Consider the following 25211-nt stretch of genomic DNA (forward strand, 5'->3'; position numbering starts at 1 on the left):
AGAGAGAGAGAAAAATTAATGATGAGAAAGTCGTCCATCGGCCGCCTCCTGCTGGGACCTGAGCCACCGCCCAGCCTGCGCCCTGACCTCCGGTTCGGAGGCCGGGCTCACCGGTGTCCCCGAGCCGGAGGCAGCTGGGCAGGAGCCGTGTCTCTCCCGCAGGCGGTTCCCGCAGGCGGCCCCCCTGGCGCTGGAGAAGCTGCGGCCCCGGGTGCTGACGCGGCAGGTGCTGCGCCTGCAGAAGCGCTTCGGCCTGGACCCAGGTGAGGGCGCTCCCACCGACTCCGCGTCACCCCCGGCGCCTGGTCACCGCTCTGCGTGGCCTGAGTCCTTTGTGCGGTTGAAATGTGTCATTACAAAGACATTGAACTTCTCATCTTTAGTTTATAGATAGATATATATATAAATAAAAGATATATCAATATATTTCAGAGATGAAGGGAGAAAGAGAAACACCCATGATGGGAGAGAATCACTGATCAGCTGCCTCCTGCGCACCCCCCACTGGGGACCGAGCCCACAGCCCGGGCCTGTGCCCTGACCGGGAATCGAACCGCAACCTCCTGGTTCCTACGTCAACGCTCAACCCCTGAGCCCCACAGCTGGGCTGACTTCTCATCTCTGAAAGGGTCTCTCCTCTCTCTGGCTGCTTGGTGCTCAGCAGCGTCCCCGCCAGGAGACTCCATACAGATCCCTTTGCTCACTCGCAGCACGCGCTGGGCTGTTAGAACTGGGGGGTGGGAGGCAGCCGAGGCTAAGGCTGCGGTGAGGAGAGGGGGAGGGGGCGAGGCCGTGGGAGAGGGGGTGGGGCCATCGGGGGAGGGGGGAAGGCTGTGGGACTCGGCAGACCTGGTGCTGAGCCGCCCTCTTTCAGCGTCCTGTCCCCACACTGTGGCCCAGCAGCGCCTGGCTGCCCTGCGGTACCTGTGCTACAAGCGGTTTGTGGAGGTGTGTGTGCTCGTGGGAGGGGTGGGCGTGGGGAGAGGGCGTGGGCATGGGGGAGGGGTGGGCGTGGGGAGAGGGCGTGGCCATGGGGGAGGGGTGGGCGTGGGGGAGGTGTGTGTGCTCGTGGGAGGGGTGGGCGTGGGGAGAGGGCGTGGGTGTGGGGAGAGGGGTGCCCAAGGGGAGAGGGGGTGGGCGAGGGAGAGGGGGCAGGCCGTGGGGAGAGGGGTTGCCCGTGGGGGTAGGGGTGGGCGTGGGGAAGGGGGTGGGGAGAGGGGGTGAGCGTGGGGAGAGGGGGTGGGCGAGGGGGAGGTGTGTGTCCGTGGGGGAAGCTGCTGTGCCCGGCAGGGGCCTGGGCCGTAAGGCCGTGTTGGCGCCTGCGGAGCTGCGGCTGGAACAGGCTTGGTGTCCCTGCAGGGCAGCATGTCCCAGGAGGACTGGGCCGACTTCGTGCGGGTGAGTCTGAGCAGGAGGCCGGCCGGGGGCCCTCACACGGGCCCAGGGGCTGTCCCGGGAGGTGTGCCTGTGCAGACCAGGTCTGTGGTCAGAGGCCCCCACAGGATGGCAAGGAAGGGCCCTCCCAGCAGCCTCTGCCCTTTAGGCCATGCTGGAGGCGAGGCTGCCCCCTGACCCTGGGTCATCACAGCCCCAGGGCTGCCCCCTGACCCCGGGTCATCACAGCCCCAGGGCTGCCCCCTGACCCCGGGTCATCACAGCCCCAGGGCTGCCCCCTGACCCCGGGTCATCACAGCCCCAGGGCTGCAGTGGCCTTGGGGGGGGGACACATAGTGCAGGTGCGCAGGGCCTGGTCATGGAGTTGGTCAGCTCCCTCCCAGGTGTCTGACGCCGTCGGTGTCCTGAGTGGCATCCAGTGGGGGCAGTGCTGAGCCGCCCTGGAGCCGGGGTGGGGGGTGCAGGGTGAGTCACTGGAGAGGAACGCGGACCCCAGGCAAGGCCCGGAAGGCAGTCCCCCGAGTGCCAGCGGCCGGGGCAGCGGACATCCTGAAGAATGCGGAGGGCTTCCACATATTGTCCGCGTGGGAACTCCGGCTGCGGGAAGCGGAGGCCCGGGCTGCTGGGGGCAGAGCCATGGGGGGGCGCTGGCGCTTCCGGGGCTGAGCGGACGCTGATGGAAACCCCGGCTCCCACGCAGGACGCTGGTGTGGGGCGGCCGGGCTGGGAGCTGCCCGCGGGGGGCGGGGGGAGCGGGGCCCAACCACGTGCTGGCCCCCAACCCAGGCCGACAGGAGGTGCTGGCCGGTCCCCAGCACGGCAGCGGGAGGGCCCGGCGGGGTGGGCAGGGACAGCAGATTCCCCGAGGCTGCGCCGGCCGAAGGGTGAGGTCCGGGCGGGGCTTCCCGCCCGCAGAGCCGAGGCTCAGCCTCGCTGCCTGTCCCCAGGGCCTGGTGGGCTCCAGCGAGTGGCTGCAGGGCCGGCTGCTGCGGCTGCTGGCCTCGCGCACCGACGCGGCCACGGTGGCCCGGTGCGCGCTGGACCTGTCGCTGCCCGAGGCGTGGCTGCCGGCCACGGCGGCCACGGAGCTCCGCCGGCTCAGGCTCCAGGGCAGGTGAGCCGGGGCGGGGGCCCTTGTCCTGGGGGTTATGTGTCCGCGATTTGGAAATCAGAAACCAGGAATGGGGTGCACACCGCCTTCCCAGCGAGCAGCCACGCAGAGCAGGGGACAGGCCCCTGGGGGACCCGCGTTGGGTCTCACCCCAGGAAGCTCTCACGCCCACAGCGGCCTGTGGGAGGAGGATGGGGCAGACCCCCGTCAGGCCAGGACATGGTGCCGGCGCTGCCTCCTCCTAGGCCGGCCGAGGCGCCCTCCCAGGACACGACAGGCTGCTACTACCAGCTGCCCATCGCCAGGAAGGACGTCCACGTCCTGGCCTCGTGGGAGGAGCTGGCCCGGCACGAGGCGGAGCTCCTGCAGGTGGGCCACGGGGCTGCCACGGGGCCGTGGGCTCCGTCCACGCCGCCTCGTCCCACAGCAGGGCACACCCACCGGCCGTTCACGGCGCGGCCCTGCTGAGGAGGGAGGGGCGGCCTCACGCACGTGGTTCAGCCCGGCGGCGCCCACTCAGACCGCCTGTGGCCTCTCTGCAGCCCGGCCAGGTGGTCGCCCTGGACCTGGAGTGGAGGCCCTCGTTCGGCGCCTGGGACCGGCCGCCGGCGTCCCTCCTGCAGCTGGCCGTGCGGGGCCGCGTGCTCCTGCTGGACCTGCTCACGCTCTCGCGGCCGGAGGCGCAGGCAGCCCGGGCCCTCTGTGGGCTGGTGTCCCGGCTGCTCTCAGACCCGTCCGTCACCAAGCTGGGTAAACACGGCCTGCCCCAGCTCCGGCCAAGCCCGCCGGGATGCAGCGCGGGGGTCGGCCCACCCTCGGCGCCCTCACCCTCTGCTGCCCACAGGCTATGGCATGGCCGGCGACCTGAAGAGGCTGGCAGCCGCCTGCCCCGCCCTGGCCCACGCGCCCCAGCAGCTGCAGGGCGGCCTGGACCTGCAGCTGGTGCATGAGCGGGTGAGCGCGCGGGGCGGGCGGCCCAGGGCTCGGTCCGTCTGCTCAGTCCTCCCCCCAGCCCTGCCCCTGACCACAGTGACCGGGGCCCGGAAGGCAGGGCGTCCCTCATGTGCCACGACCCCCGGAGCCGGCCCCCTCTGGCCCCTCAGGAGCTCTCAGCACGAACCCGAACGGGCAGGTGGGCGGGGACCACAGCCCCAGACCCCGGACCAGCCTCCTGTCCCTCCGTCCTCGCTCGGACCGCTGCGGTGCAGGGCAGCCAGGGCGTGGGCGTGCCCCCGTCCCCTGGGCGGGCCTCACCGGCACTGTCTTGGCAGATCCGGGAGGCCGCTGGGCCCGCGCCGGGCGAGGCCCGGGCCCCGGAGCCGCGGGGCCTCAGCCTCCTGGTGCAGTGGGTGCTGGGCAGGCCCCTGGACAAGGCCCAGCAGCTCTCCAACTGGGACCGGCGGCCCCTGGCCGAGGGGCAGCTGCTGTACGCGGGTACGTGCCCCGCCCGCCCCGCCCCGCCCCCCGGCCCGCCGCCGGAGGCTAAGGCTGCCCCTGCCCCCAGCTGCCGACGCCTACTGCCTGCTGGAGGTGTACTGGGCGCTGTGCAGCCAGCCCGCCCGCGTCCACCTGCCGGGGGACCTGGCCCGGAGCCCGGAGCCGCCTGGCCCGCAGGAGGCCGCCGCCCCGCCCCAGCAGGTGACCGCGGGAGCGTGGGTCCCGGTGCGGGTGGAGGCCCGGGTGGGGGGCCCGGGTGGGGGGCCCGGGTTCCTCCATCCGGAGAGGAGCCCAGCGTGTGGGCAGTTTCCTGGAGGGGGTCCCAGCCCTCCCGACGCCAGGCCTGGGTGTCCCCGGCCCCCGGAGGTCCAGGGCAGCATCTGGCTGTGCCTGTGCTCCCTGAACCCCACTTCAGGGCCCCGGGGCCCCCGGGGACTGAGCGGGTCCTGGGGACCTCGTGTGGGTGACGATCCTTTTATCTGTTTTCTGCGTTGGGCTCGCTGCTCGAGATTCTTTTCACAGTTTTTTTTTTTTTTTTTTAAATATATTTTATTGATTTTTTTCAGAGAGGAGGAGAGAGGGATAGAGAGCTAGAAACGTCGATGAGAGAGAAACATCGACCAGCTGCCTCTTGCACACCCCCTGCCGGGGATGTGTCCGCAACCAATGCACATGCCCTTGACCGGAATCAAACCTGGGACCTTTCAGTCCACAGACGGATGCTCTACCTGCTGAGCCACACCGGCTTCGGCACAATTTTTTTTTTTTTTAAAGCGACCAGCCCGGCTGGCGTGGCTCAGTGGTTGAGCATCAACCTATGAACCAGGAGGTCGGGGTTCGATTCCCGGTCAGGGCACAGGCCCGGGTTGTGGGCTCGATCCCCCGTAGGGGATGTGCAGGAGGCAGCCGACCCATGATTCTCTCTCGTTGACGTTTCTCTCACTCTCCCTTCCTCTCTGCAATCAATAAAATATAAAAATAAAAATAGAGCCACCGCTTAACCCCGAGCGCGGGGGCGGCTGCTGCTGAGTGGGCTGCCTTGCAGGTGCCGGAGGCGGAGGCGGAGGCGGAGGCGGAGGCGGAGGCCCAGGCCCCGGAGATCCCGGTCCGGGCCTTCCGTGTGGTGTGTGACAGCATGCTGCAGGGGCTGGCACGCAGTCTGCGCCTCCTGGGCGCCGACGTGCTGGCGCTGGGCAGCGGCGAGGACCACCGCCGGGCGGCCGAGGTGAGCGCAGGGCGCCCGTGGGCTTTGTCCCTGTCCCGTCCCCGGCGCTGCAGGGCGCAGGGCTGTGTGGTGCTGCTGCGGCCGCCGCGTGGACACCCTGGAGCCCGAACAGCTGTGGCTGGCCCTTCCTGGCCCCCGTTTCTGGGCCACTTTACCCCGTCCCCCCGGAGACCGGGCAGAGGCGATGGGCTGCAGCAGCGGGTCCCGGGCGGGTGCCCTCACCAGTGGTCCTGCCTTTGCACAGGTGGCCCGGCAGGAGGGCAGGATCATCCTGACATCAGGGCTGCCGTACCACACGGTGAGGACCCCCGCGGGCCCCGCCCCTCACACCCCAACTCCATCTGCTGTGGCCACCGGCCCCTGGTGTCCTGAGTGGACCAAGGGGAAGCCGTGGGCCTGAGGCTGAGGAGCTGGGGGGCAGGGGAACGGGGGCTGGGAGCAGGGGGTTAGGGGGAATGGGGCAGGGGACTTGAGGGTCAGGGGGCAGAGGGACGGGGGGAAGGGAAGCCGGGGGCAGGGCGGCCAGGCCGTTCCGAGCTCAGCAGCCGACCCCTCCACAGCTCCGGTCCCAGGTCGGGGATGGGCGCTGCCTCCGGGTGGACTGCAGCCTCAAGGCCACGCAGCAGGCCAAGGCCGTGCTCCGGCACTTCAACGTGCGCGTCAGCCCCGCCGACATCTTCAGCCGCTGCCAGGTGGGTCCCCCGCTGCCCGGGGCAGAGTCCTGGCCGGGCCGGACGCCGAGGCCACTGCCCGTGTGCGCTGTCCCGCTGCGCCCTCTCTCCTCTTCTGCCCACCAGGGGTGCGGCTGCAGGGCCTCTGTGACAGGGCCCGGCGTGGCCGGCAGGCGGCTGCGGGCGAGGGAGCCGCTCAGAAAAGTGCTGTCCGATCGGACCGGAACTGTCCTGTGCCCGGTGACCTCCGCAGGCCTCGGGGGCAGGAAGCTGGGAAGTCTGGCTGGGCGGGGCCCTCGGGCTCCTGGGGCCCCGGGGCATCCGGAAGGCTGGGGAGGAGGTCCCGGAGGGGGGGTCCAGAGGGCTCAGCCTGGGTGCCCGATGCTGACTCACCTCCGTGCCGCCCAGGCTCTGAGCTCTGAGCCCCCGCCCGCCCTGGGGGTAGCCTAGCTGAGGGAGGATGCAGCCTTTCAGCTGGCCCTGCGGGCTGGGCCAGGCTCCAGGTGCAGAACATTCTGGAATGCGGGTCCCCGTGAGGAGGGCTGATGGTGAGGAGGAAGGAAGGGGAGCCTGTGTCGGGCGGGAGGGCCACGGACAGCAGCCACTCCGGCCTCCCTTGGGCTGGGGGGCCGGAGGGGGAGGGCGCTGTCAGGCCCGGGGCCTCCCGGAAGCGGGGCGGCATGCTATGAGCTTTTCGGAGAAAACAGGACGTGGAGCGGGAGGAAGGCCCCTCTGCGCCCTGGGGAGCATGTGCTGGGAGCAGCCTGTGTCCAGTGCTCCTGGGCCGGCCGGACCGCCGCCCCGGCCCAGGCCTCAGGCTGGGAGGCAGAGCTCCCCCTGGTGGCCGTGGGGGCGGGCGGCGCTCAGTGGCCGGAGTGGCCGGACTGGGAGTGCCGGACAGGGCAGAGGGGAGCGTGCACCTGTGTGCAGTGGTAGCCGGCCAGGGCGGAGGGCCGGCCGGGATGACGCGTGTGGCCAGGTTCCCTGGTTTCCGGCTGAGGGACGGGGCTGGGCTGGGTCCTGGGTTTGGAGTGGAGGGGGGTTGGGACACCTGGCATGGGGCGTGGGGTTGGGTGGGGGTCGGCGAATGGCTTCCCGCAGGCCACTGGCGAGGAGGTGGGGCCGGTGCAGCTGCCCTGACTGGCGTGGGGGCCACAGCGGGAAGGGGTGGGGTCCCGCAGAGACCTGTGTGTGGCCCCCGCGCGGGCTGGCCTGCCCGGGCAGTAGGTAATGGCAGTGTGGGGTGAGGCGACACTGGCGCCCGGTTGTCTTTGTCAGGAAGCAGGACCCTCGGGCCTGCGGAGCCCGGAAGCACAGCCGGCCACAGCCCCGCCGGCTCAGCCCCGAGGAGACAGGCAGGGCCCCGGGCAGGCGCCCTGGTGGCAGGCAGGCGTTTGGGGGATCCACAGGCCCTGGAAAGGCAGCAGGTGCAGGGCCAGGTGGGCAGAGAAGGGGATCTCTGAGAAGCCGGGCTTTCTCCACTTGGACCGGCCTGGTGACCAGGAGGCGAGGGGAGGGGTGCCAGGGGGCGCTGTGTGCATGGCTGCTGAGGCTGAGCCGGGCAGGGCAGCAGGTCCTGCCCGCTCTGAGCCCCGTGTGGCCTCCCCAGCAGCCGCGGGACAGCTGAACGCCCTGCCCAGGGCCCGGGAGGCGGTTTCCAGGGCGGCCAGGGGGCCGAGGCCTCCCAGGGGGATGCCAGCAGGCCCAGAACTCCCAGCACCGGTGCCACCTGGTGCCCCTGGCAGCAGGCTGCGGCCGACCCGCCCCCACCGCCCGGGAGGCTGGGCCGGAGAGGGCGCTGGCGGCAGAGTGGTGCCCTCAGGCTGACCCAGGAGGGCTCTGGGGGCTCAGCGTCGCCCGCGCCCCCAGCCCGGCCCGAGGGCCCGGACGCTGGCTCCGCGCCCCTGCCCCCGCCGGCCCAGCGGCCGCCTCCCGGGAGAGCTCCCGCCGCCGTTCCCACTCCCCTCTTCCCTCGGCTATTTTGGGGCCGTTCCCAGAGGGAAACGCGCTCGGCGCACGAGCATTCCCAGGGCAGGCCTCCCGCCCAGGCTGGCGCCGGGCACCCCGAGTGCGTGAAGGTGGGAGAGGCTTTGGGGCTGGGGCGCCCGCAGCCCTGCACCCCCAGCGCCTGCACCTGACCCCGGCGTGGCCGCTGCGCGTGGGGTGCCCCGGGCACAGGCACGCGGTTTCCGGGCCCCGGCCGTGGGACAGGGAGCTCCTGGAGCCGCGGGGCGGGTACAGCCGGGGGCTCCTCTCGTGGGGGGGCTCCTGTTGGGACGGGGGGGGGCTCCTCTCGGGACGGGGGGCTCCTCTCGAGGGGGGGCTCCTCTGGGGGGGGCTCCTCTCGGGGGGGGGGCTCCTCTCGGGGGGGGCTCCTCTCAGGGGGGGCTCCTCTCGGGGGGGGGGCTCCTCTCGGGGGGGGCTCCTCTCGGGGGGGGGCTCCTCTCGGTGGGGGGCTTCTCTCGGGACGGGGGGGTGGGGGCTCCTCTCGGGGGCGGGGGGGGGCTCCTCTCGGGGGGGCTCCCCTCGGGGGGGGCTCCTCTCGGGGGGGGGCTCCTCTCGGGGGGGGCTCCCCTCGGGGGGGGGCTCCTCTCGGGGGGGGCTCCTCTCGGGGGGGGCTCCTCTCGGGGCGGGGGGGGGCTCCTCTCGGGGGGGGGGCTCCTCTCGGGGCGGGAGGGCGGCCCCGCAGAGGTCATCAGGCCAGACTGTCCACAGCGGCCGCTGCCCGGAGCCCGTTCCCAGTGCTGTCCATGGGAAAATATTTTATCAAAGAAATTTGAGTTAAAAAAAAAAAGCCTACGCACGAACCCTGACACGGCCGGCCGGCGTCTATTTTTACTGCCCTCGGTCCCCTGCGGTGAGCACCCGCAGGGAGGGCCCGGATGTCAGCCCGATGCCCCAGGGGCCCCAGGACGTGGCCTGTGAGGGGGACTGCGGGCAGCTGCCTCGGTGCCCACGCTGGAGCCCGCGCTGCCCGGCCCCGGCCGGGAGACCGCCTCTCCCGATGTCCAGCCCCAGACGGAGGGACAGGCAGGAAGAGGCTCGGGCGCTGACCCCACCCTCCCCGGCCATTGTGCTCAGCCCCGGCCCAGTTCCCACACTCGGTGCCCCGGGGTCAGGCAGGCACAAAGGCTGCGGGAGGGGCCCCGGGCCGGAGGCCGGGCCTCAGCCGGCGGGGCGGCTGGCGTGGAGGCCCCGGAGCTGTCAGAGTCGCAAGGGCTGGGCCTGAGTGCCCCAGACTGGACGCCGGCTGGGACGATGGCCCGGTGGGCAGGGTCAGCCCAGCGGCAGCAGGGGGGGGCAGGCTGGTCGCCCCGTCCCACTCGGCCCCCAGCCCTCCCTTCCCACAGCCCGGGGCCCTGCCGACTGCCCCTCCATCAGAGATCCTGGTCCCACCCGATGGCCCTGGGGCCCTGGACCCCACCATCCTGGGCACCCTGGCTCCCGGTGGCCGCTTCAGTAAGGGCCCTGGCACGGAGCCAGCGTGTCACCCACACCCTCCCCCCTGCAGCCGCTGCCGGCCACAGCGGCCTGGCACCAGCCGGCCCTCGTGTCCTCCCAGGAGGGAGGCACGCAGGTCCCCAGCCTGGCTCAGACCCTTTCTTTTGCCCGTCCTGGGGGCAGGATCCCAGACCCACAGGCGGCGCCACTGCCCTCCGGGCCTCTGTCCCGAGCGATTCTCTCCACTCCCCTCAGCCCTCGGGGCTCAGGCAGGCTCTGCGGCTGCACCCTGGGCGCTGGCAGAAGCATGAGCACAGGCCCGTCCACTTCCGAGCGGGTGACCAGCTTCCAGCTGAAACACCGCACCGGGCGTGGGAGCAGCCTAGCAGGCCTGGTGGGGCGGCTCAGGGCTGCAGCGGGCACCCTCAGCCTGTGGGACCCTGAGGCCCAGAGTCTGTGGAGTCAAACCACGTGGCATTCGAGTCTTGGCATCCACTGTGCCCCCCGTGTGCCCAGGCCCTTCCAGGCGTGGTCCCCACGCCGGCTCTGCCCGGGGGCCTGGCTGGCATCTGGTCGGGGAGTTCTTGCTTTGGAGCAGCAGCCCCGGAGCAGAAGTGGGCCCCGGAGCCAGGGCCACCGGCCTCGAATGGGTGGCCACGGTCCTGGCCCGGATCGCAGGCTGACCCTGCAGGCCGCCGGCCGCCGGGCTGCACGGAGGCGGCGGGACAGGCCGGGCTGCAGGCACAGGGCTTGGCCGGGGGAGGCTGTGGTTTGAGTCTGGGGAGGGGCCTTAGGGAGCAAAGGAGCTGCCAGGCAGTGACGGCCTCCATCCCCGGGCTAACAGCAGGCCCCTGCGGGCGAGTCCCCCACCTTCTGAGGCCGTCAGAGTCCCCGTGGGGCAGCTCGGCCGGCAGGGTGGGGCCGTGCCTCTGTGGGACCGCGGGGGCACCGGGCCCCGCAGAGCAGTGGGCAGCGCAGTGGGCAGAGCTGGGCGTGGCAGCACCGCTTCCTCCCATCTCCCACACCCACGGGGGCGGTGCAGGCGCAGGCGCGGGTGCTCAGGGCCCGCGGCCGTGGGAGGGCAGGAGGGGGCGGGCAGGAGACCCCCTTCACCAGCCGCGTGCCCCACCCCGCCCGTCACCCAGCTCCTGTGGCGCCCATGCCCACCTCCGCGGCCTCCGGGATCGAGGCTGCTTCCCCCAGGGCCCGGGCGGCGCGCTGAAGCCTTTGGAGGGCACCCCGTGTCTCCCCGGACCCGGATCGGGGAGCAGGGAGGGTCCCGGCCCGGACAGCCCGGTGGCCAGTGGGCGGTGGAGAGTGAATGCGAGCTGAGCCGGGCGGCGGGCGGCGGGCGGGGGCGGCTGCCACCTGTGCCTGAGGGAGAGCCCGCTGCTCCTCGGTGGGAGGGACAGCCCGGGCGCCCCGGGGCCCCGGATCCTGGGGCCCAGCCTCTCTGCGTCCCCAGCCTGGGGCTCCCAGACCCCAGCGCCCCTGACACACACACACACACACACACACACACTCACTCACACACACTCATACACACTCACACACACACACACACTCACACACACACACACACTCACACACACTCATACACACACACACACTCACACACACTCATACACACACTCACACACACACACTCATACACACACACACACTCACACACACACTCACACACACACACACACTCACACACACTCATACACACACACACACACACACACTCACACACACACACACACTCACACACACTCATACACACACTCACACACACACTCATACACACACACACTCACACACACACTCACACACACACTCATACACACTCACACATACACACACACACACACACACACACACACACACACACACACACGGGCGCGGGAAGGCAGGCAGGCGGCGGCCGTTTGCTTTTGAATCCCAGCCGTTGCCCTGAGTGGCCCTTTCAAAGGCCAGCGGGGGCGGGAGCAGTTCCCAGGCGCGCCCCGCCCTCGCGCCCCTCCCCCCGCTTTCCCACGCGGCCGCCGGCGGGTTCTCACGCCGCCCCTCCCCCGCCTGGGAATGGCTGCGGTGCCCAGCCCGGCCTGGGGCGCCTCTGGGCTCCCGGGAAGGGGGTTGTCACGCTGGGGGGCGCTCCGAGGCTGGGGAGCGGGTACATGTGCTGCAGGTGGGGGGGCAGGGGGCGGTGCTGGAATGTGCCCCTGGGGGCTGCTCTGGGCTGGGGTGCGGTGCCCACCGGGAGGGCCAAGCCCCCCCTCACCCGCCCCCCCTTCCTCCAAGGGCCCGGGGTCACAGGGCATCTTCTGGCCCAGCTTCTGTTTGATCTAACCCAGGACTGGTGGTTACCCTGCGCCCCACGTGCAGGAGCGAGCCGGGTTCCAGACCTGCCTGCTGCGCCGGGCCAGGGCCAGAGCTCACACACACACACACACACACACCCCCCAGGGCCGGGGCGGCCTGCGCTGTGCGCCTGGCGTGGGGGGCCGCAGGGAGCGGTCACTGAACCCACACGGGCCTCACTCGGGCCTCTGTCCCAGAGGGGCCTTGCCAGGGGGGCGGGGCTGGTCCCGGGGCACCCAGCTCGCAGCACCTGGTGCATGTCCCCTGCGGCCACTCCGGGGGCTGCAGGTCCAGGCCTAAGGGGCCCGGGCTCCGGGTGGCAGTAACCAGAGTGAGGTCTAGGGGGCTCTGCAGCCACCTCCCAGGCTCGGCCTGCGCAGGAGGGGGAGGCCAGCCCACACCCCACTAGGAGGCCCTGGGCCAGATTCGGGGTCCCAGCACTGGGAGGCGGCAGACACCATGGCCCAGTGCAGCCGGAAGCTCCCGGAGGTGGCTGTCCACTCTCCGTCTGCTTGGAGAGCGCTTCCCTAGGCCTCTCGAACCCCAAAAACAGGCGCCGGAACAGCCCCTCATTGCTCAGTGGGAGGCACAGGGGCACCATCCAGGCTGGTCACATGCACATGGGGCCAGGGAGACACACACATGCTGGATGCTGGTGTGCTCACCCCTATACACGTGTGCTCAGGAGACACCTGCCTGTGCTGGCTGTCGCACACGTGTCCCCAGACGTGGCCCTCGGCCCCAGGACCCACGCCCCAGCCCAGGGACCGCCTTGTGCTGACAGTCTGAGGCCCATCCCCCACCGGCTCTGTGCAGACATTGTCCTGCCCCACAAAGGGGATGGGCAGTGGCGGGGGGGAGGGGCTGGCCCGTGGGAATAGGCTTCCGGGCCTGGGGGTGGGGTGGGCCCCGCAAGGACCTGCAGGGCCCCCGGCCCAGGTGCAGGCGCTGAGGGCGAGGCCCAGGGGCCCAGGGCCGGGGACTGGTCTGCCTCCTGGGACCGCAGAGCCGGCCAGAGCACATTCGGGGCCTCCCGCCCCTCCAGCCCACCTCCAGGGGCCCAGGACCGGCCAGTGGGGTCTCTTCCAGCAAAGCTGGGTGACACGCTCATCACTGGGAGACCTCTGGGCCATGTCCCCAGAGCAGATGGCCTGGGAGAGCGAGGTGTGGAGCCGACCCAGGCCCGGGCGCCCGGCTGCTTCCTCCCTGTCCCGCCCCCTCAGGCAGGTGTGAGGCTGTCGCCTGGGCCCAGGCCCCAGGCCGGCTCTGCCTCCCAGCCCTCCTCCCCAGCCCGGAGCCCAGCACCATTTGTTGGCTGTCTGGGGGCCGAGCTGCTGAGAGAGACCTGGGACCCACGGCCTCAGGATGGCAGGCTGGCTGGGGGGGCGGGGCTCAGTGGGACCAAATGGGCAGCCCCCTGGGGACAGACACTGGGCTCCGGAAGCCGGGCTGCCAGCCGGCCGCCCGTTTCCCGGACGGCACCTGAGCCAGGTGGGGTGGGTGTTTGCTTCCATCCACGTTGGCGCTGGGCCGTCCGCCAGCTCCTCCCGATGAGCGAGCAGCCGCGTTCCCCAGAGCAGGCCCCCAGGGCACCGGACTGACCCCTCCCCTCCCCCTGGGGCCCTCGTGACGTCCCAGGTTGCCACACCTGCCCCTGCTCCTCAGCAAGGGGTCCCAACCCTCCGGGGAGTCGGTGTTGGGCCGGGCACAGAGTGAGACCCCTCTGGCCAGGGCCCCAGCGGGAAGGTGCCGGGAGCTGGGGGACAGGTGGGGGCTGGGGGACAGGTGGGGGCTAGGGGGCAGGCGGGGGCTGGGGGGCAGGCGGGGGCTGGGGGGCAGGCAGGAGCTGGGGGCCAGGTAGGGGCTGGGGGGCAGGCGGGAGCTGGGAGGCAGGCGGGAACTGGGGGGCAAGCCGGGGCTGGGGGGAGAGCTGGACCAGGGTCTCCTGAGGAGGGCGCTCCTCCAAGGCTCCCAGCACCAGGGGAGCAGGGTTGTCTTGTGCACGGCTTGGCAGGGCCCAGGGCAGCACATAACACCCCCACCCTGTGCCCCCCAGTGAGGCCTGGGGCTCAGGGTTGGTGGGCGCACTGTGGCCAGCGGTGGCCGGAGCCTGGCACAGTTTGCTGCCCTCCCCACCCACCCGGGCACCAGCTCCTGGGCGGTGGGCACCGGGCAGTGGGAGCGCACTCCTGGGCCAGCCCAGTGACCTTGCCTCCGGCTCCTGGGCCGGGTCCGCCCCTGCAGGTGTGGCTGGGCTTCCTGGCTCCCAGCAGAGCCTTCCCTCAGCACCTGGGCTGCCCTGAGGGGGTGCAGGGGGAGCCCTCCAGCTGTGGGCCCCCTCCCCACCTCAGCCTCAGAGGACGGTCAGGTGTTGCAGGGCCTGCTGTGGCCCCTCAGACCCTCACAGCCCCTGAGACGCACCTCCGGGGAGTGGCCAGAGCGGCCCTCGCCCACCCTCCCCGCCAGGGGCCCAGGGGCTGCAGGGGCCACGGGCTGAGCAGCAGGCCCGTCCCTCATGGTGGCCGCACGTGGGCCCTGCCCTGCCCCAGGCTGCCCGGCCATGGCGCGCTGGGCGGGCGTTGGCGCTGAGCAGCCTCCCAGCCCGGCCGTGGGAACCGTGGGAACCGGGAGAGCAGGCGGGCCCCTGGGACCGGGAGCCAGCCGCCTTCCCAGCCCCTCCTACCCACTCACCTGGCCCCGCCCTCCGCCCGCTCTGGGGGCGGCAGCCGGCCCAGCCCTGCCCTCGGGCTCCCTGGCTGGCGGGGGGGCGGGGGGGGCACAGAGACTGTCCAGGCCCCCAGGCCTCCCGTGGTCTCCGCCCAGACCACTGGCACCCAAGGCTGGGGTCTGCGTGGCCCCAGGAGGCAGGTGCTCTGAGGCCTGGGCACCCCCTCGCCAGCCGGGCTGTGCGGGGTCCCGCGGGCGCCCTTTCCTTTCCAATGGAGGCCAGAGGCACGTGCCCCCGGGTGTCCGTGAGGGCCCTTGGCGGGCGGGCACTGAGCCCCAGGGCAGGCCCCGCCAGTGGCGGGCAGGGAGCGCGGCACCGGGAGGGCATGGGAGCCAGAGCCGCAGGGGAGCGGGCGCAGGGCTCCGCTGTGGGAAGCGGGGGGCGGGGGAACCGGCTTTTCCAGCCGTGGGGTGGGGTGGGGTGGGGGCAGGGCTCCCAGGGCCTATCGGGGTGACAGTGGGCGCCAGCCGTGGGAACTCTGGCACCGGTGGTTCCCGAGGGTGTGGCCAGGGCCCTGTGGATGGCACCATGTGTGCCTGCTGCCGTGACTCAGCGTGAGCTGGCCGCCCCGCCCAGGCGTGCTCACTGGCCCGGGTCCTGGGAAGCTGCCGACCCTCACCGAGGCCCTCCTGGCCTGCGCTGCCCTGCTCTGGCTGGCCCTGCACCTGCTGGCCCTGCCCCTCAGGGGCCTGTCCCCTCGGGTAGCTGTCCCTTGGGTGGCTGTCCCTCGGGGGCCTGGACAGGGAGAGCAGGGCCGTGGCAGGCAGCTCAGCTGGGCCTGCAGTGACCACCGGCCAGACTTCAGCCAGCGCTTGGCCTGCACCCCTGGCCCCGGAGCCCTAGACCTGCAGCCTGGACGAAGGCCACAGCCGCCCTGGGCCAGAGGCTCTGGGGGGTCAGGAGGCTCTGGGGGGGCAGGAGGCTCTGGGGGGTCAGAAGGCTCTGGGGGGGCAGGAGGCTCTGGGGGGGCAGGAGGCTCTGGGGGGGCAGGAGGCTCTGGGGGGGCAGGAGGCTCTGGGGGGGCAGGAGGCTCTGGGAGGGCAGGAGGCTCTGCACTGGGATCATCTTCCCCATCCACGTCCCCAGCAGAGGCGCCCTCCCACCCAGGAGCCCCGCCCCGCCCGCCCAGCGGAGCCCAGCGGTGAGGCCGCAGGTGTAGCTCCGTGTTGAAAGGCCGTGGGAAAGGGCGTGGGGGGCGGGGCGCGCTGCCTCACGTGGGCTCACCGCAGCTCCGGGGCCTGAGGCCACCGCCCACCCACCGCCCGCCCGTCATCCAGGACACTTCCTCCCAGCTCCCCGGAGGGTCCCTCCCGCGGCCGGAAGGGCTGTGACCCGGTGCCCTGGACCCAGCCCTCCCCTGGGGCAGCCGCACGGGGAGGGCAGGGTGGGCCCCAAGCCTTGCCCACACCCCAGGCTGACACTCCCCGGAGCCTCCTGCGCGCCCCTGACGAGGCCTCTGTACGGCAGCGCGTGACTTCACCCCTGACCCCACGGGGACCTAGTGACAGGCCCCGAGGCGGCAGAGAGAGGCCTGGACCCTGGGCTGGCCCCAGCTCCCCAAGACAGGCCGCGGGGGCCGGGCAGCCGTGGGCCTGGGCCCCGCACCCCTTGGGGCTGGGCCGGCCTGGGAGGCCCTGCAGGGTCTCGGGACCTGGGAGAAGGTGCAGTCAGGGAGGGCTCCCAGGAGGTGGTGCACCTGGTGCTGCGGGGAGAGGAAGGAAGCACCCTGCAAGCCCAGGCGGGAGGGGCCTCGGGAGGCTCCCCACCTCAGCCCCCTCTGCCCCCAGGCCTGTAACTGCGACCAGTACCTGAAGGTCTCCCAGGGCCTGATGACACAGCTCGTGGGGCTCAGCGGCCAGGAGGACCCCAGCAGCGCGGGTGAGTGCCCCTGAGGTCACCCGGCCCGGCTGCTGGCTGCTCCTGGCTCACTGCAGGGCTGCAGCTGGGTTGGCAGGTGGGAGACAGCACCCGAGACTTGGGGTGCAAAGGCTGCCCTGCAGGGAGCCGGACACCGAGGCCACGGCCCTCCGGGTGGGGCACACTCCTCCCCAGGGTCCCTGATCAGCGTGCCCGAGCTCCCCAGACCCCGTGCACGCACACGTGTGTACACGCATCCTCGTGCACGCCTGTGCACCCGGAGCCCTGCCAGCCGGGGCACTTCCCACCTCACCAGGAGGTAAGCAGGCTGAGCCTGGGCAGATGGAGCAGGACCAGCCCAGCTGTCCCCCACCGGGGCAGGGCGGGGCGGGGCGGGGCGGGCCCGACCAGCAGCCAGCCTCAGTCTCCCTCTCTAGAAACTTGGAAAGAGGGTGACATGGCGTGGCCGGCTGGGCGGTGAGCTGCCCTGCCCTCAGCACTGTCCCCTGCCTCCGGGGAGAGGGGCCGGCGAGGGCGATGCAGGGACCACTGGGGCTCCGTGGGGACAGGGCGGGTGGACGGGGGGCCTCTTAGGATCCCCTTGTGGGGTCATCCTGGGGCCAGGGAGCTTCTCCGGGAACCTGACGTCCCCCCAGCCTCCCTCAGAAGTGTGGGGTCAGCGTAGAGGCCACCCACACCGCGGCAGCTCCTCAGCCAGGGCCCGGGAGGCAAGGACGTGGCAGTGCCCCCTCGGGGGCCCCGGTGCCCCCCAGGCTCCTGCTGGTGGGGGGAGGGGCGTGCACCACGCCGTCTAGTGCCCCAGGAACCAGCAGGGAAGGGCTGGGGTCACACAGGCCCGGCCGGGCAGAGGCCAGAGGGAGGTCGTGGCCTTGCTGGGCTCCACGGGGCCGCGGGTGGAGGGGCGTGCCCCTCTCGGACCCCGGCTCCAGTCCTCAGGGGTCAGCCGCAGAGAACTGTTTGCCGAGCCAGTGACGAGGGTCCCAGGGCTGCCTGCTGCCTGCCTCCCGGGCTCTCCGTGGGGGCGGCCTCCGGCTCTCGGGCACCCTGAGCTCCCGCAGGGCCCCTGGGTCCCGCCCGTGTGCCCGGTGCTGATTGTGCAATGGCTCCTGGCGACGGGCTTATCCGCTCATCACAGCGGCCGCCCCCGCCCGCCCGCCCGTTCTCGGCCCCTGGAGCCGGAGACCTTTGAGCCCCAAGAACGGGCCAAGGTGTGAGCTCCCGGGGGCGGGGCCGGGGCTGGCACTGCGGCTTCTCGCCCCCTGCCCTCTGCCCTCGCCCCGGGGAGAGGGTGAGGGTGAGGCTGGCTGCTGGCCCCGTTCTCAGGGGTTCCTGAATTCCGTGATTGACAGGTGACCAGGCCCAGAGCCAGGACACACGGGAGCCAGGTGAGCACTGGGCCTGCCCACAGAGGACCCCGCCCTGCACCTGCCGGCTCTGAGGGGCCTCCGTAGGGGCCTCCCTGTGCCCTGGGCGGGGCGGGGCGGGGCGGGGTCCGTGGCGGGACTCGTAGGGGAGCCCTGGGGGGGGGGGGTGAATGGGGAAGGGCGGGTCCCTGGGGAGGGAGAGGGGTGGGCGCAGGCTGAAGCTGGGCCTCAGGTGGTCGCCTCCACCCACCAGGCTCCGCCCCCGGGGAGACGCCGGGCCTCACCTACGACCCTCCCTGCCGCTGGCTGGAGGCGGCCGAGCTGCGGGCCAGCGCCCCGGCCACGCTGGGCAACGGCACGCGGCTGCAGCTGGCGGGGGTGCCGGCGGGCGTGCTTCGGCGGCCCGGCCTGCGCCACTTCTTCTGCTGCTCCGGCTGCGGCAAGGTCTTCTGGGAGGGCTCCCACCTGGGCCGCATGGCCTCGCAGTTCCAGGACGTCCTGGCCCGGCCCCCCGGCCCCCCGGCGCCCGGCCCGGCCCGCAGCCCCCCCGAGGGCGCCGGGCCCAGGCCTGACCGACAATAAACGGGAAGAGCCGCACCTGCGGGCCGGCCTGCATCACTGCTCACACCGGACGCCGGCGGTCGGGGCGCCGGCCGAGCGTGGCCGCCTGCGCTCGGAGAGGCGGCAGGGCGGGCAGGGCTGGCCTGGGAGGAAATGGCCTGGGCAGCGGCCAAGGGCTGGACGTGGCAGTTCCCACGTCCGCTGGAGCCCGTGAGGCTGGAGCTGGGCAGGGGCAGACGGGCCCGACGCTGCGGCCCACCCACCGAGCCACCCTCTCCTCCTCACCCTCTGCCAGGAGCCAGCCCCCTGGCCAGCAGGGCGGGGCCCACTCCACGGAGCATGGATGGCGGGGTCCTGGGGTCAGGAACCCTCAGGCCGGGCCGGCCACTTCCCAGGGAGTGGGCCCAGCGCGCCTGGTGCCCGAGGCAGCAGGGCAGCCAGCCTAGAGGAGGGGCTCCCTCCCTCACCCTGGTCAGGGCTGGGGCCTCCTCTGGGTGCTCAGGCCGCGCCTCACACCTGCTAGGCCCGCTCGGGGAAACTGAGGCCCCGGCTGAGGTGACAGAGGCCTGAGGGCACCAGTGCCAGGCGTGGCGCCAGGAGGAGTCCAGGGGACGCAGCCGCCGTGGAGGCCCCTGCCAGTGGCAGGCCTGGTCCCGGCTGCGTTGTGCTCCCGCCCACCCTGCCCACCCCCTCCACTCTCCGCAGGAATTCGCCCCCCACCTCTCCCACCCTCGCCCACCCCCCGTCACATCCCTTTCCTGTCTTCCTGTCCAGAGCGGAAACGGCGTGGAGGTGACCCGGGAGCCCGGGCGGAAGCCTCCAGATGGGCGGCCTGGGCCGTACCAGCCCCGCCTCCCCCCGGGCAGCCCACCTGCAGGCCCAGGTGCCACACTCAGCGCAGGGCGGCACTGGCAGTGCCAGGCCAGCCCTTGCCCCAGAGCTGGCCATGGACCATGAGCCCCAGGGGGCAGCTCCAGTGGGCACCAGGCAGGTGGGGGCTGCATGGGGTCCACTGCGACCTGCCAGCCCCGAGGCCTTTCCTGTCTGAGCGCCTGCTTTGTGCCAGGACCAGCCCACTTAGCCCCCCGGCAACTCTGGGGTCAGCTGGAGGGGTGCCCAGCGCCCCTGCTTCCTGGGGGCCCCCTCTGACCGAGGCCCTGGACGGACAGGAACTGGAGCTGGACCCCGAGGGCGAAGGCTGTGTCCTTCCTGTCCCCCAGGTCTGACCCGCCTCCCTCCGCCCTGCACACCGCACAGCTCTAGGGAGGGGGCAGCCGAGAGGGATGCCTGCCGGGTCCAGCCTGCCTTCCTCCCCTCCCCCCCTCCTCTGCTCCCCAGCCTGGCTGCACTCCTCCGGGACCCTGGGCTCACGCTCACGCCAGCCCACCCTGGCTCCAGCCTCAGCCCAGGACTCCCTCCGGCCCTTCCCCAGCCCAGCTGGGGTCAGACACCGGCCGGCCGCGCTGCGCCCAGGGCGGGCGGCCTGCCTGGCCCCGGGCGGGCAGGAGCGCGATTGTCTGGGGCAGTTCCTGCCCCGGGCGGGCGGGCGGGCGGGCGGCCTTCCTGGCCCGGCCACGCTGGCCGCCGAGTGTTTGTTATTTGATCCGTATCCTCGCTCGGCCCCTCTACCAGGTGCCCGGGCTGCTGGGAAGAAAGCCGCTCCTCTTTCCCACGCTCCCGACACATTTTAATGAATCAGCTGGAAGCCCCGCCCCCACTGCCCGCCTGCCCACGGCGGCCGCCCTCCCCCCGCCCGGGCTGTAAGGTGGCCACAGGCCTCGGCCGGCTCTGGCCGCCGCCCGCCAGCGCTGCCCTCCGCCCGGAGACCTTCCCAGCCTGGGCCCAACATGTCCTCCGCCTGCCCCACCCCCGCCCTGAGCCTCCAGAGAGATGGGTCCCCTCGGCTTCTCAGAGCCAGCAAACCGCCACTCACACACACACACACACTCACACACACTCTGTGTACGCACGTGCACACGCGCACACACGCTTCTCACAGCCCCGGAGCCCCGCCCCCTCCCACCAAGGCGTTTGGAACAAATGTCCCCCTTTTGGACCGTCCTTCAGCAAACAGTGGGGACGTGTGGGGAGCCTGGCCGCACAAGGTCTGCTCCGGGCCGGGGGGTGTGGACAGCGAGACGCAGGCCCCCGAGAGGCACCTGAGCCCCGAGGAGCAGCGGGCCGGGGGTGAGGTGGGGGTGGGCACACGGCCACGGCAGGCCCAGACACCCCCCCGGACTTGCACCCGGAGGAATGCCGGGCGGGGTGGCCAGCCACCTTGGGCCGGCCCCGGGCAGCTCCAGTCGCACAGTCCCCGCCGGGGCGGCCTTGCTGCCAATTTCATGGCCGTGGCAGCGGCCGCGAGTTCTCACACTGAGCGCACAGGGCCCCTTTGTCTGCCCTCCCGCCGCCGAGGGGTCAGCGGGACCTCCCTCCCCGCTCCCGGCCGGCCGTCTCCAGACGCGGAGGCTCAGGCCCGTCTGGCGACCCGCACCTCTGGAGGGGCCGGGAGGGCTGGGCCTGGCTGGTGCACGGAAAACACAGGCAGGACAGCAGAGGCCTCGGCCCATCCCTACACGTTCTCGGAGCTCAGCTGCCTCCCCACCCACCTGTTCCCGGCAGCAGGCGCCCGCCGTGCTTACCGGGGTCCCTGACTCCACCGCAGCCGGGCCCTGGGCTTTCTGCCGAGCCAGGGACACACCCTCCCGGATGAGGGACAGGAATGGGCTCCGGATGGCAGCGGCACCCCCAGGTCACACAGCGGCCAGGCCAGCTCGGGGCTGGGCTCGCCCACCCGCCGAGGGAGCAGGTCTGAGCAGGCGGACTGGACCCCCGGCCTCAGGAGATCCGGAGCGAGGGGCTCGGGGGCCCTGCTGCAGGGAGGCCCCAGGCAGCCGGCCGGCCGCGGCCCAGCCTCGCTCTCCCTGTGCTTCGGCTGTGACCCCTCCCAGAGCACCCAGTGAGGCCGGGGAGAGCCCCCCTCAGACTGGCCTCTCAGGGTGGTCTCCCGGGGAGTCCCCCTGCTCCTGCAGGAATGCAGGTCCGGCCTCCGGCTGCCGGAACCACCTCCCTCCCTCTCTGGCGGCGGCCACAGCCGGCCCCAAGCTGGAAACCCCTGAGAAATGGGGCGGCGTGTCCTGTGCGTGAGGGACGGTTCATGTCTGGAATGAGCCACTTCAGGGCTCCCTCTCGGGGCAGAGCTGGGGCCGCTGGCCCGGCCAGGCCCCCCTGTCCCCGGCATGCTGATGGGGAGCCCCGAGGGGGCGGCAGGCCTCCAGCCCTGGGCTTCCTCCTCTGGAACCCAGGTCTCCGTCAGGCAGCGGGGAGCCAGCCGGCTGGGGAACAAACGGGGCGGCCCGCGGAGCCGTCCTCCGTGGGAAGGCCCACGTGGCCCGGACCACACGCCCGAGAGGTGCGCCGGGTGGTCACCCGAGCTGACCCCGCGGCCGGGCGGGCGGGGCTGAGCGGCGCGCGCTGGGGACCCGCGGGAGCGGAGGGGTCTCCGCCCGGACCTCCGGGGCCTGGGACGCTCGCGAGCCCCCACCCAGGACAGGGCGCCCGCGGGTCCACCGGGGTCCGCTCCGCTCGGGCCGGTTCCGTGCGCTCCCGGAGCTCGGAATTCCCCGCGCGGCCGGGGAGAGGGGGCGGGCGGCGGCGGAGGCGGGAGCCCGGGGCGGGGCGGCGGCGAGACAGGCCTCCCGCGGCCTCGGCTCCGGGTCTGCGCGGCCGGCGACCAGCGCCCCCTGCGGCGGAGCGCGCCTCCCGGACGCGCCCCGGGCCCGCCCCGCGCCGCGCCGCCCAATCGGCGGGGCCGGCGGCGCGTCACGGGCCATTGTTATGCAAATGGAACCGGGTAAAAGCGCCCGGCGCGGCGGGCGGCCCGCGAGAGCGGCGGCGCGTGGGGAGGCGCGTGGGTCCGCGCGGGACTGCAGCCGGAGCCTCGGACCAGGGACCCGGAGCGCGCGCCGCCGCCCGGCCCGCCGGCCCCGAGAGCCAGCGCCGGCCCCCGCCGCCCGAAGCCCGGGCGCGGCTGGATGCGGCGGGGCCCTGCGGCGGCGGCCCCAGAGCGCCCCGGGGCGGCGTGCGGGGCCCGGGGGCGCCGCGCCCCCCATGCGCCCCGGCCGGCCCCGCGGCAGCCGGGGGCCCGCGCCCAGCCCGGCGCGCCCCGCCGCGCGCCCGCGGCAGCATGAGCCAGGCCGAGCGCTCCACCTGCGCGGCGCCCCCGCAGCGCGTCTTCCAGGAGGCCGTGCGCCGCGGCAACACGCAGGAGCTGCAGTCGCTGCTTCAGAACATGACGAGCTGCGAGTTCAACGTCAACTCGTTCGGGCCCGAGGGCCAGACGGCGCTGCACCAGTCGGTCATCGACGGCAACCTGGAGCTGGTGAAGCTGCTGGTTAAGTTCGGCGCCGACATCCGCCTGGCCAACCGCGACGGCTGGAGCGCGCTGCACATCGCGGCGTTCGGCGGCCACCAGGACATCGCGCTCTATCTCATCACCACGGCCAAGTGCGCGGCCGGCGGCCGGTGACCCGCGCCGAGCGGACCCCGCGCGGCCCACGCGCGGCGCCGCTGCGGCCCTTCCCGCCAACTACCTCCCGCGCCGCGCCCACGGCCGGGCCCCGCGCCCCGCCGGTGGCCGCCGGGCCGGCGGCGCTTCCCACGCCCCGCCCGCGGCCGCGGTGGGGGCGGGGCGCGGCTGCGCCTTTGAAATCCGAGCGCGGCTCCCGGCGAGGCCGGAATCCCGCGACACCGGATCCGCCGCTGGACGTGCTTCCCGGAGCCGGAGCCGGAGGCGGGGCCGCCGGCCGGGCCCCGCCCGCAGGACCGCGGCGCCGCCCGGGAGACCGGTCCGACTCCGCACCGTGCGTGCGCACCGGGGACAGTGCGCTGCCTTTGTTTGGGACTCTGCGTGGTCGTGGGAGATGCGTTTTTCCTTTTCTTACAAGAAAAACTTGATCTGTCGTTTCTTGGTTGCACTGAACGCCGCCAGCCCGAGGGCTTCACTGCTGCTGCCTCTGCGCCCGGCTCTCCCCGCCCCTCCGCCCCCCGCCTGCCCGGCCCGCCCCTCCCATACCCCCTCTGCCCCCTCCCCCCGCATGCCCCCCGTCTGTCCCCTCCTGCCGCCAACCTCCCTCTGTCCCCTCCCCCCAATACCCCCCTCTGCCCCCCCTGCCCCATCTCCCTCCTCCAACCCCTTCCCCTCCAACCCCTTTCCCCCCACCTGCCCCCATCTGTCCCCTCCCCCCATACCCCTTCTACCCCGTCTGTCCCCTCCCCCCATACCTCCTCTGTCCCCCCACCTGCCCCATCTCCCTCCTTCAACCCTCTCCCCCTCCCGTTTCTCACACTCGGTTCCGTGTGAGTTTCGGGAGCCCCGGGCCGCCTCCCCCCTGTGACCGGCCCCCAGACCTGCTGGCTTCCTGGGGTCCCCGCGGGGCGGGGGGACCCTGGGCGCCGGGGGGCGGTGCCGGAGGGTGGTCGTGAGAGGTCGCAGTCGGTTGCACACTTTTTAAAAAGTAAAAGGATTTGCCACGATTATGTCATAACATTTATGACAATGTAAACTGTTAGCGTGTTGTAAGCCAAGCGCTAGGTGTACTTTCTGAGTCGGTTATGACCCCATTTAAAGGGCGTTGTGTAGGCAACAGTGTACCCATATTTATATTTTTATAAAATGCTGTAAGACTGTGAATTCTGTGCCGACTGCCTTCCGCGCCCCGCGGTTTCAGGTCCCGAACCCGCGGGGGGAGGGGCCGGGCTGGGGGCGGGGGCGGAGCTCTGCCGGGAGGCCGCCCTCGGTCCCATTTTCTATGCAACCCCACACCCCGGCTGTTTGGATGCCGGGAATGAAAGGGGCCGGGATAATTCAAATTGAAATGAGGCTTCCCGGGGGAAGGCTGCTGCCCCTGCCTGCAGAAATGGGGGGCGCTTGAGGACACAGGTGGGTGGGGGCCCCGCGCCGCGGCCCCCCAGTCCTCCGTGGCCGGTGGAACCCCCGTGAGCAGAAGACGCGGTGGGACCCGCAGGCGGCGGCCGGGGGCACAGGTTACTCCACAAGGAGTTGTTCTGTATGTTTTTTTCTAGATGCAAATAACGTTTTAATTATGTTAATTAATGCTAAGACCTTCTAGGCTTATGGAAGCTGTGTGTGGGCCCGGTCTGATCACCTCTAACTGGATGAAGTCTGCAGCCCGTCCCTGAGTACGATGCCCCTGTAGCCCAGCATGGGAAATTTATCAATAAATTTTTCATTGATCTTTTTATATGAAAAGACAAGCTTGTTGGTTTTCCTTGGGCTCGGCCCCCAGGCGGGCAGGCAGGACTCGAGGGGCCAGGGCCGGGGGGCGGGCACCCCGCGCGGCCGCCGCCTCTGCTCCCTGCCAAGCAGCGGAGGCCTCGGACCTTCTGCTCCGAGCTCTTCCCTGACCCCTGACCCCCAGTCTGAGAGGTGAGGTCCGAGGGGCACCCCCTCTGGCTGCTGTGGGTTCATGCTGCTCACCAAGGGGCATCTTTTAAATTTGGGGGAACATCATGGTTGCTTCTCTCTGGCTCCGGGGCTGCGGCCGGGAGCCGGGAGCCGGGCCCTGGAGCCACCTTCCCCGGGGAGCACAGCCCCGAGCTGGGCCGAGTGGAGGCGTCTCAGGACCTGCTGACCGGAGCTGGGCCTCTGGGCCCGCCCGGGCCTGGGGGAGGGCTGGACGGCGCCAGGGGAGCAGGAGGAGGGAGGGCGCCCTCAGCCTGCCGCGGCCCCGGCCCCTCCGAGCGTCTCCACCTCCTCTGACCCCTCCCTGCTTCCCAGGCACTTCCTGTCACCTGAGAGGTGAGTGACCATTGGATGCAAATGAGCCGGCGGGGGGGGGGGGGGCGGGGGGGGGCCGGCCAAGGGGCAGGGAGCTTGGCCACAAGAACCGGAAATTCTTTCCCTGGAGACTGAAGTCGGGCCTGGGCACAGTGGGCAGCCCATGGGCACGGGGCCGGGCCTCCACTGCCCACCCACAGCGGTGGCCACGGGTCCGGGCGCAGTCTGAGACCAAAGGGAGGGGGGCACGGCCCT

At 72.0% G+C, this 25211-nt stretch overlaps 2 protein-coding genes across 10 annotated transcripts in view; both read left to right on the plus strand.

The window, feature by feature from the left end:
• The window catches only part of EXD3 (exonuclease 3'-5' domain containing 3), a 30355-nt gene extending 12130 nt beyond the window's left edge, over positions 1 to 18225 (plus strand). For 3 of the 9 annotated variants that reach the window (XM_045573865.1, XM_045573869.1, XM_045573866.1), the window contains exons 8-22: positions 163 to 263; positions 875 to 948; positions 1360 to 1398; positions 2343 to 2509; positions 2752 to 2875; positions 3049 to 3256; positions 3351 to 3455; positions 3773 to 3940; positions 4011 to 4144; positions 4989 to 5168; positions 5413 to 5466; positions 5729 to 5860; positions 16142 to 16232; positions 17582 to 17617; positions 17850 to 18224. In XM_045573865.1, coding sequence (XP_045429821.1) covers positions 163 to 263; positions 875 to 948; positions 1360 to 1398; positions 2343 to 2509; positions 2752 to 2875; positions 3049 to 3256; positions 3351 to 3455; positions 3773 to 3940; positions 4011 to 4144; positions 4989 to 5168; positions 5413 to 5466; positions 5729 to 5860; positions 16142 to 16232; positions 17582 to 17617; positions 17850 to 18178 — 1942 coding nt within the window. In that variant the 3' untranslated portion in view covers positions 18179 to 18224. Of the gene's footprint in view, positions 1 to 162; positions 264 to 874; positions 949 to 1359; positions 1399 to 2342; positions 2510 to 2751; positions 2876 to 3042; positions 3257 to 3350; positions 3461 to 3772; positions 3941 to 4010; positions 4145 to 4988; positions 5169 to 5412; positions 5467 to 5728; positions 5861 to 16141; positions 16233 to 17581; positions 17618 to 17849 lie in introns of all 9 variants that reach the window. The other 6 variants (XM_045573872.1, XM_045573870.1, XM_036416980.2 and 3 more) reach the window with 4 other exon arrangements.
• On the plus strand, positions 6966 to 23205 carry LOC118707072 (NOTCH regulated ankyrin repeat protein). Its single transcript, XM_036416979.2, has 2 exons — positions 6966 to 7215; positions 22300 to 23205. The coding sequence occupies exon 2, from the start codon at positions 22344 to 22346 to the stop codon at positions 22683 to 22685; it is 342 nt and encodes a 113-aa protein (XP_036272872.1). The 5' UTR covers positions 6966 to 7215; positions 22300 to 22343; the 3' UTR covers positions 22686 to 23205.
• Positions 23206 to 25211: the final 2006 nt, after the last annotated feature.

The sequence above is a fragment of the Pipistrellus kuhlii genome, unplaced genomic scaffold (assembly GCF_014108245.1).
Source record: "Pipistrellus kuhlii isolate mPipKuh1 unplaced genomic scaffold, mPipKuh1.p scaffold_m20_p_57, whole genome shotgun sequence".
In the NCBI taxonomy this organism is placed as follows: Eukaryota; Metazoa; Chordata; class Mammalia; order Chiroptera; family Vespertilionidae; genus Pipistrellus; species Pipistrellus kuhlii.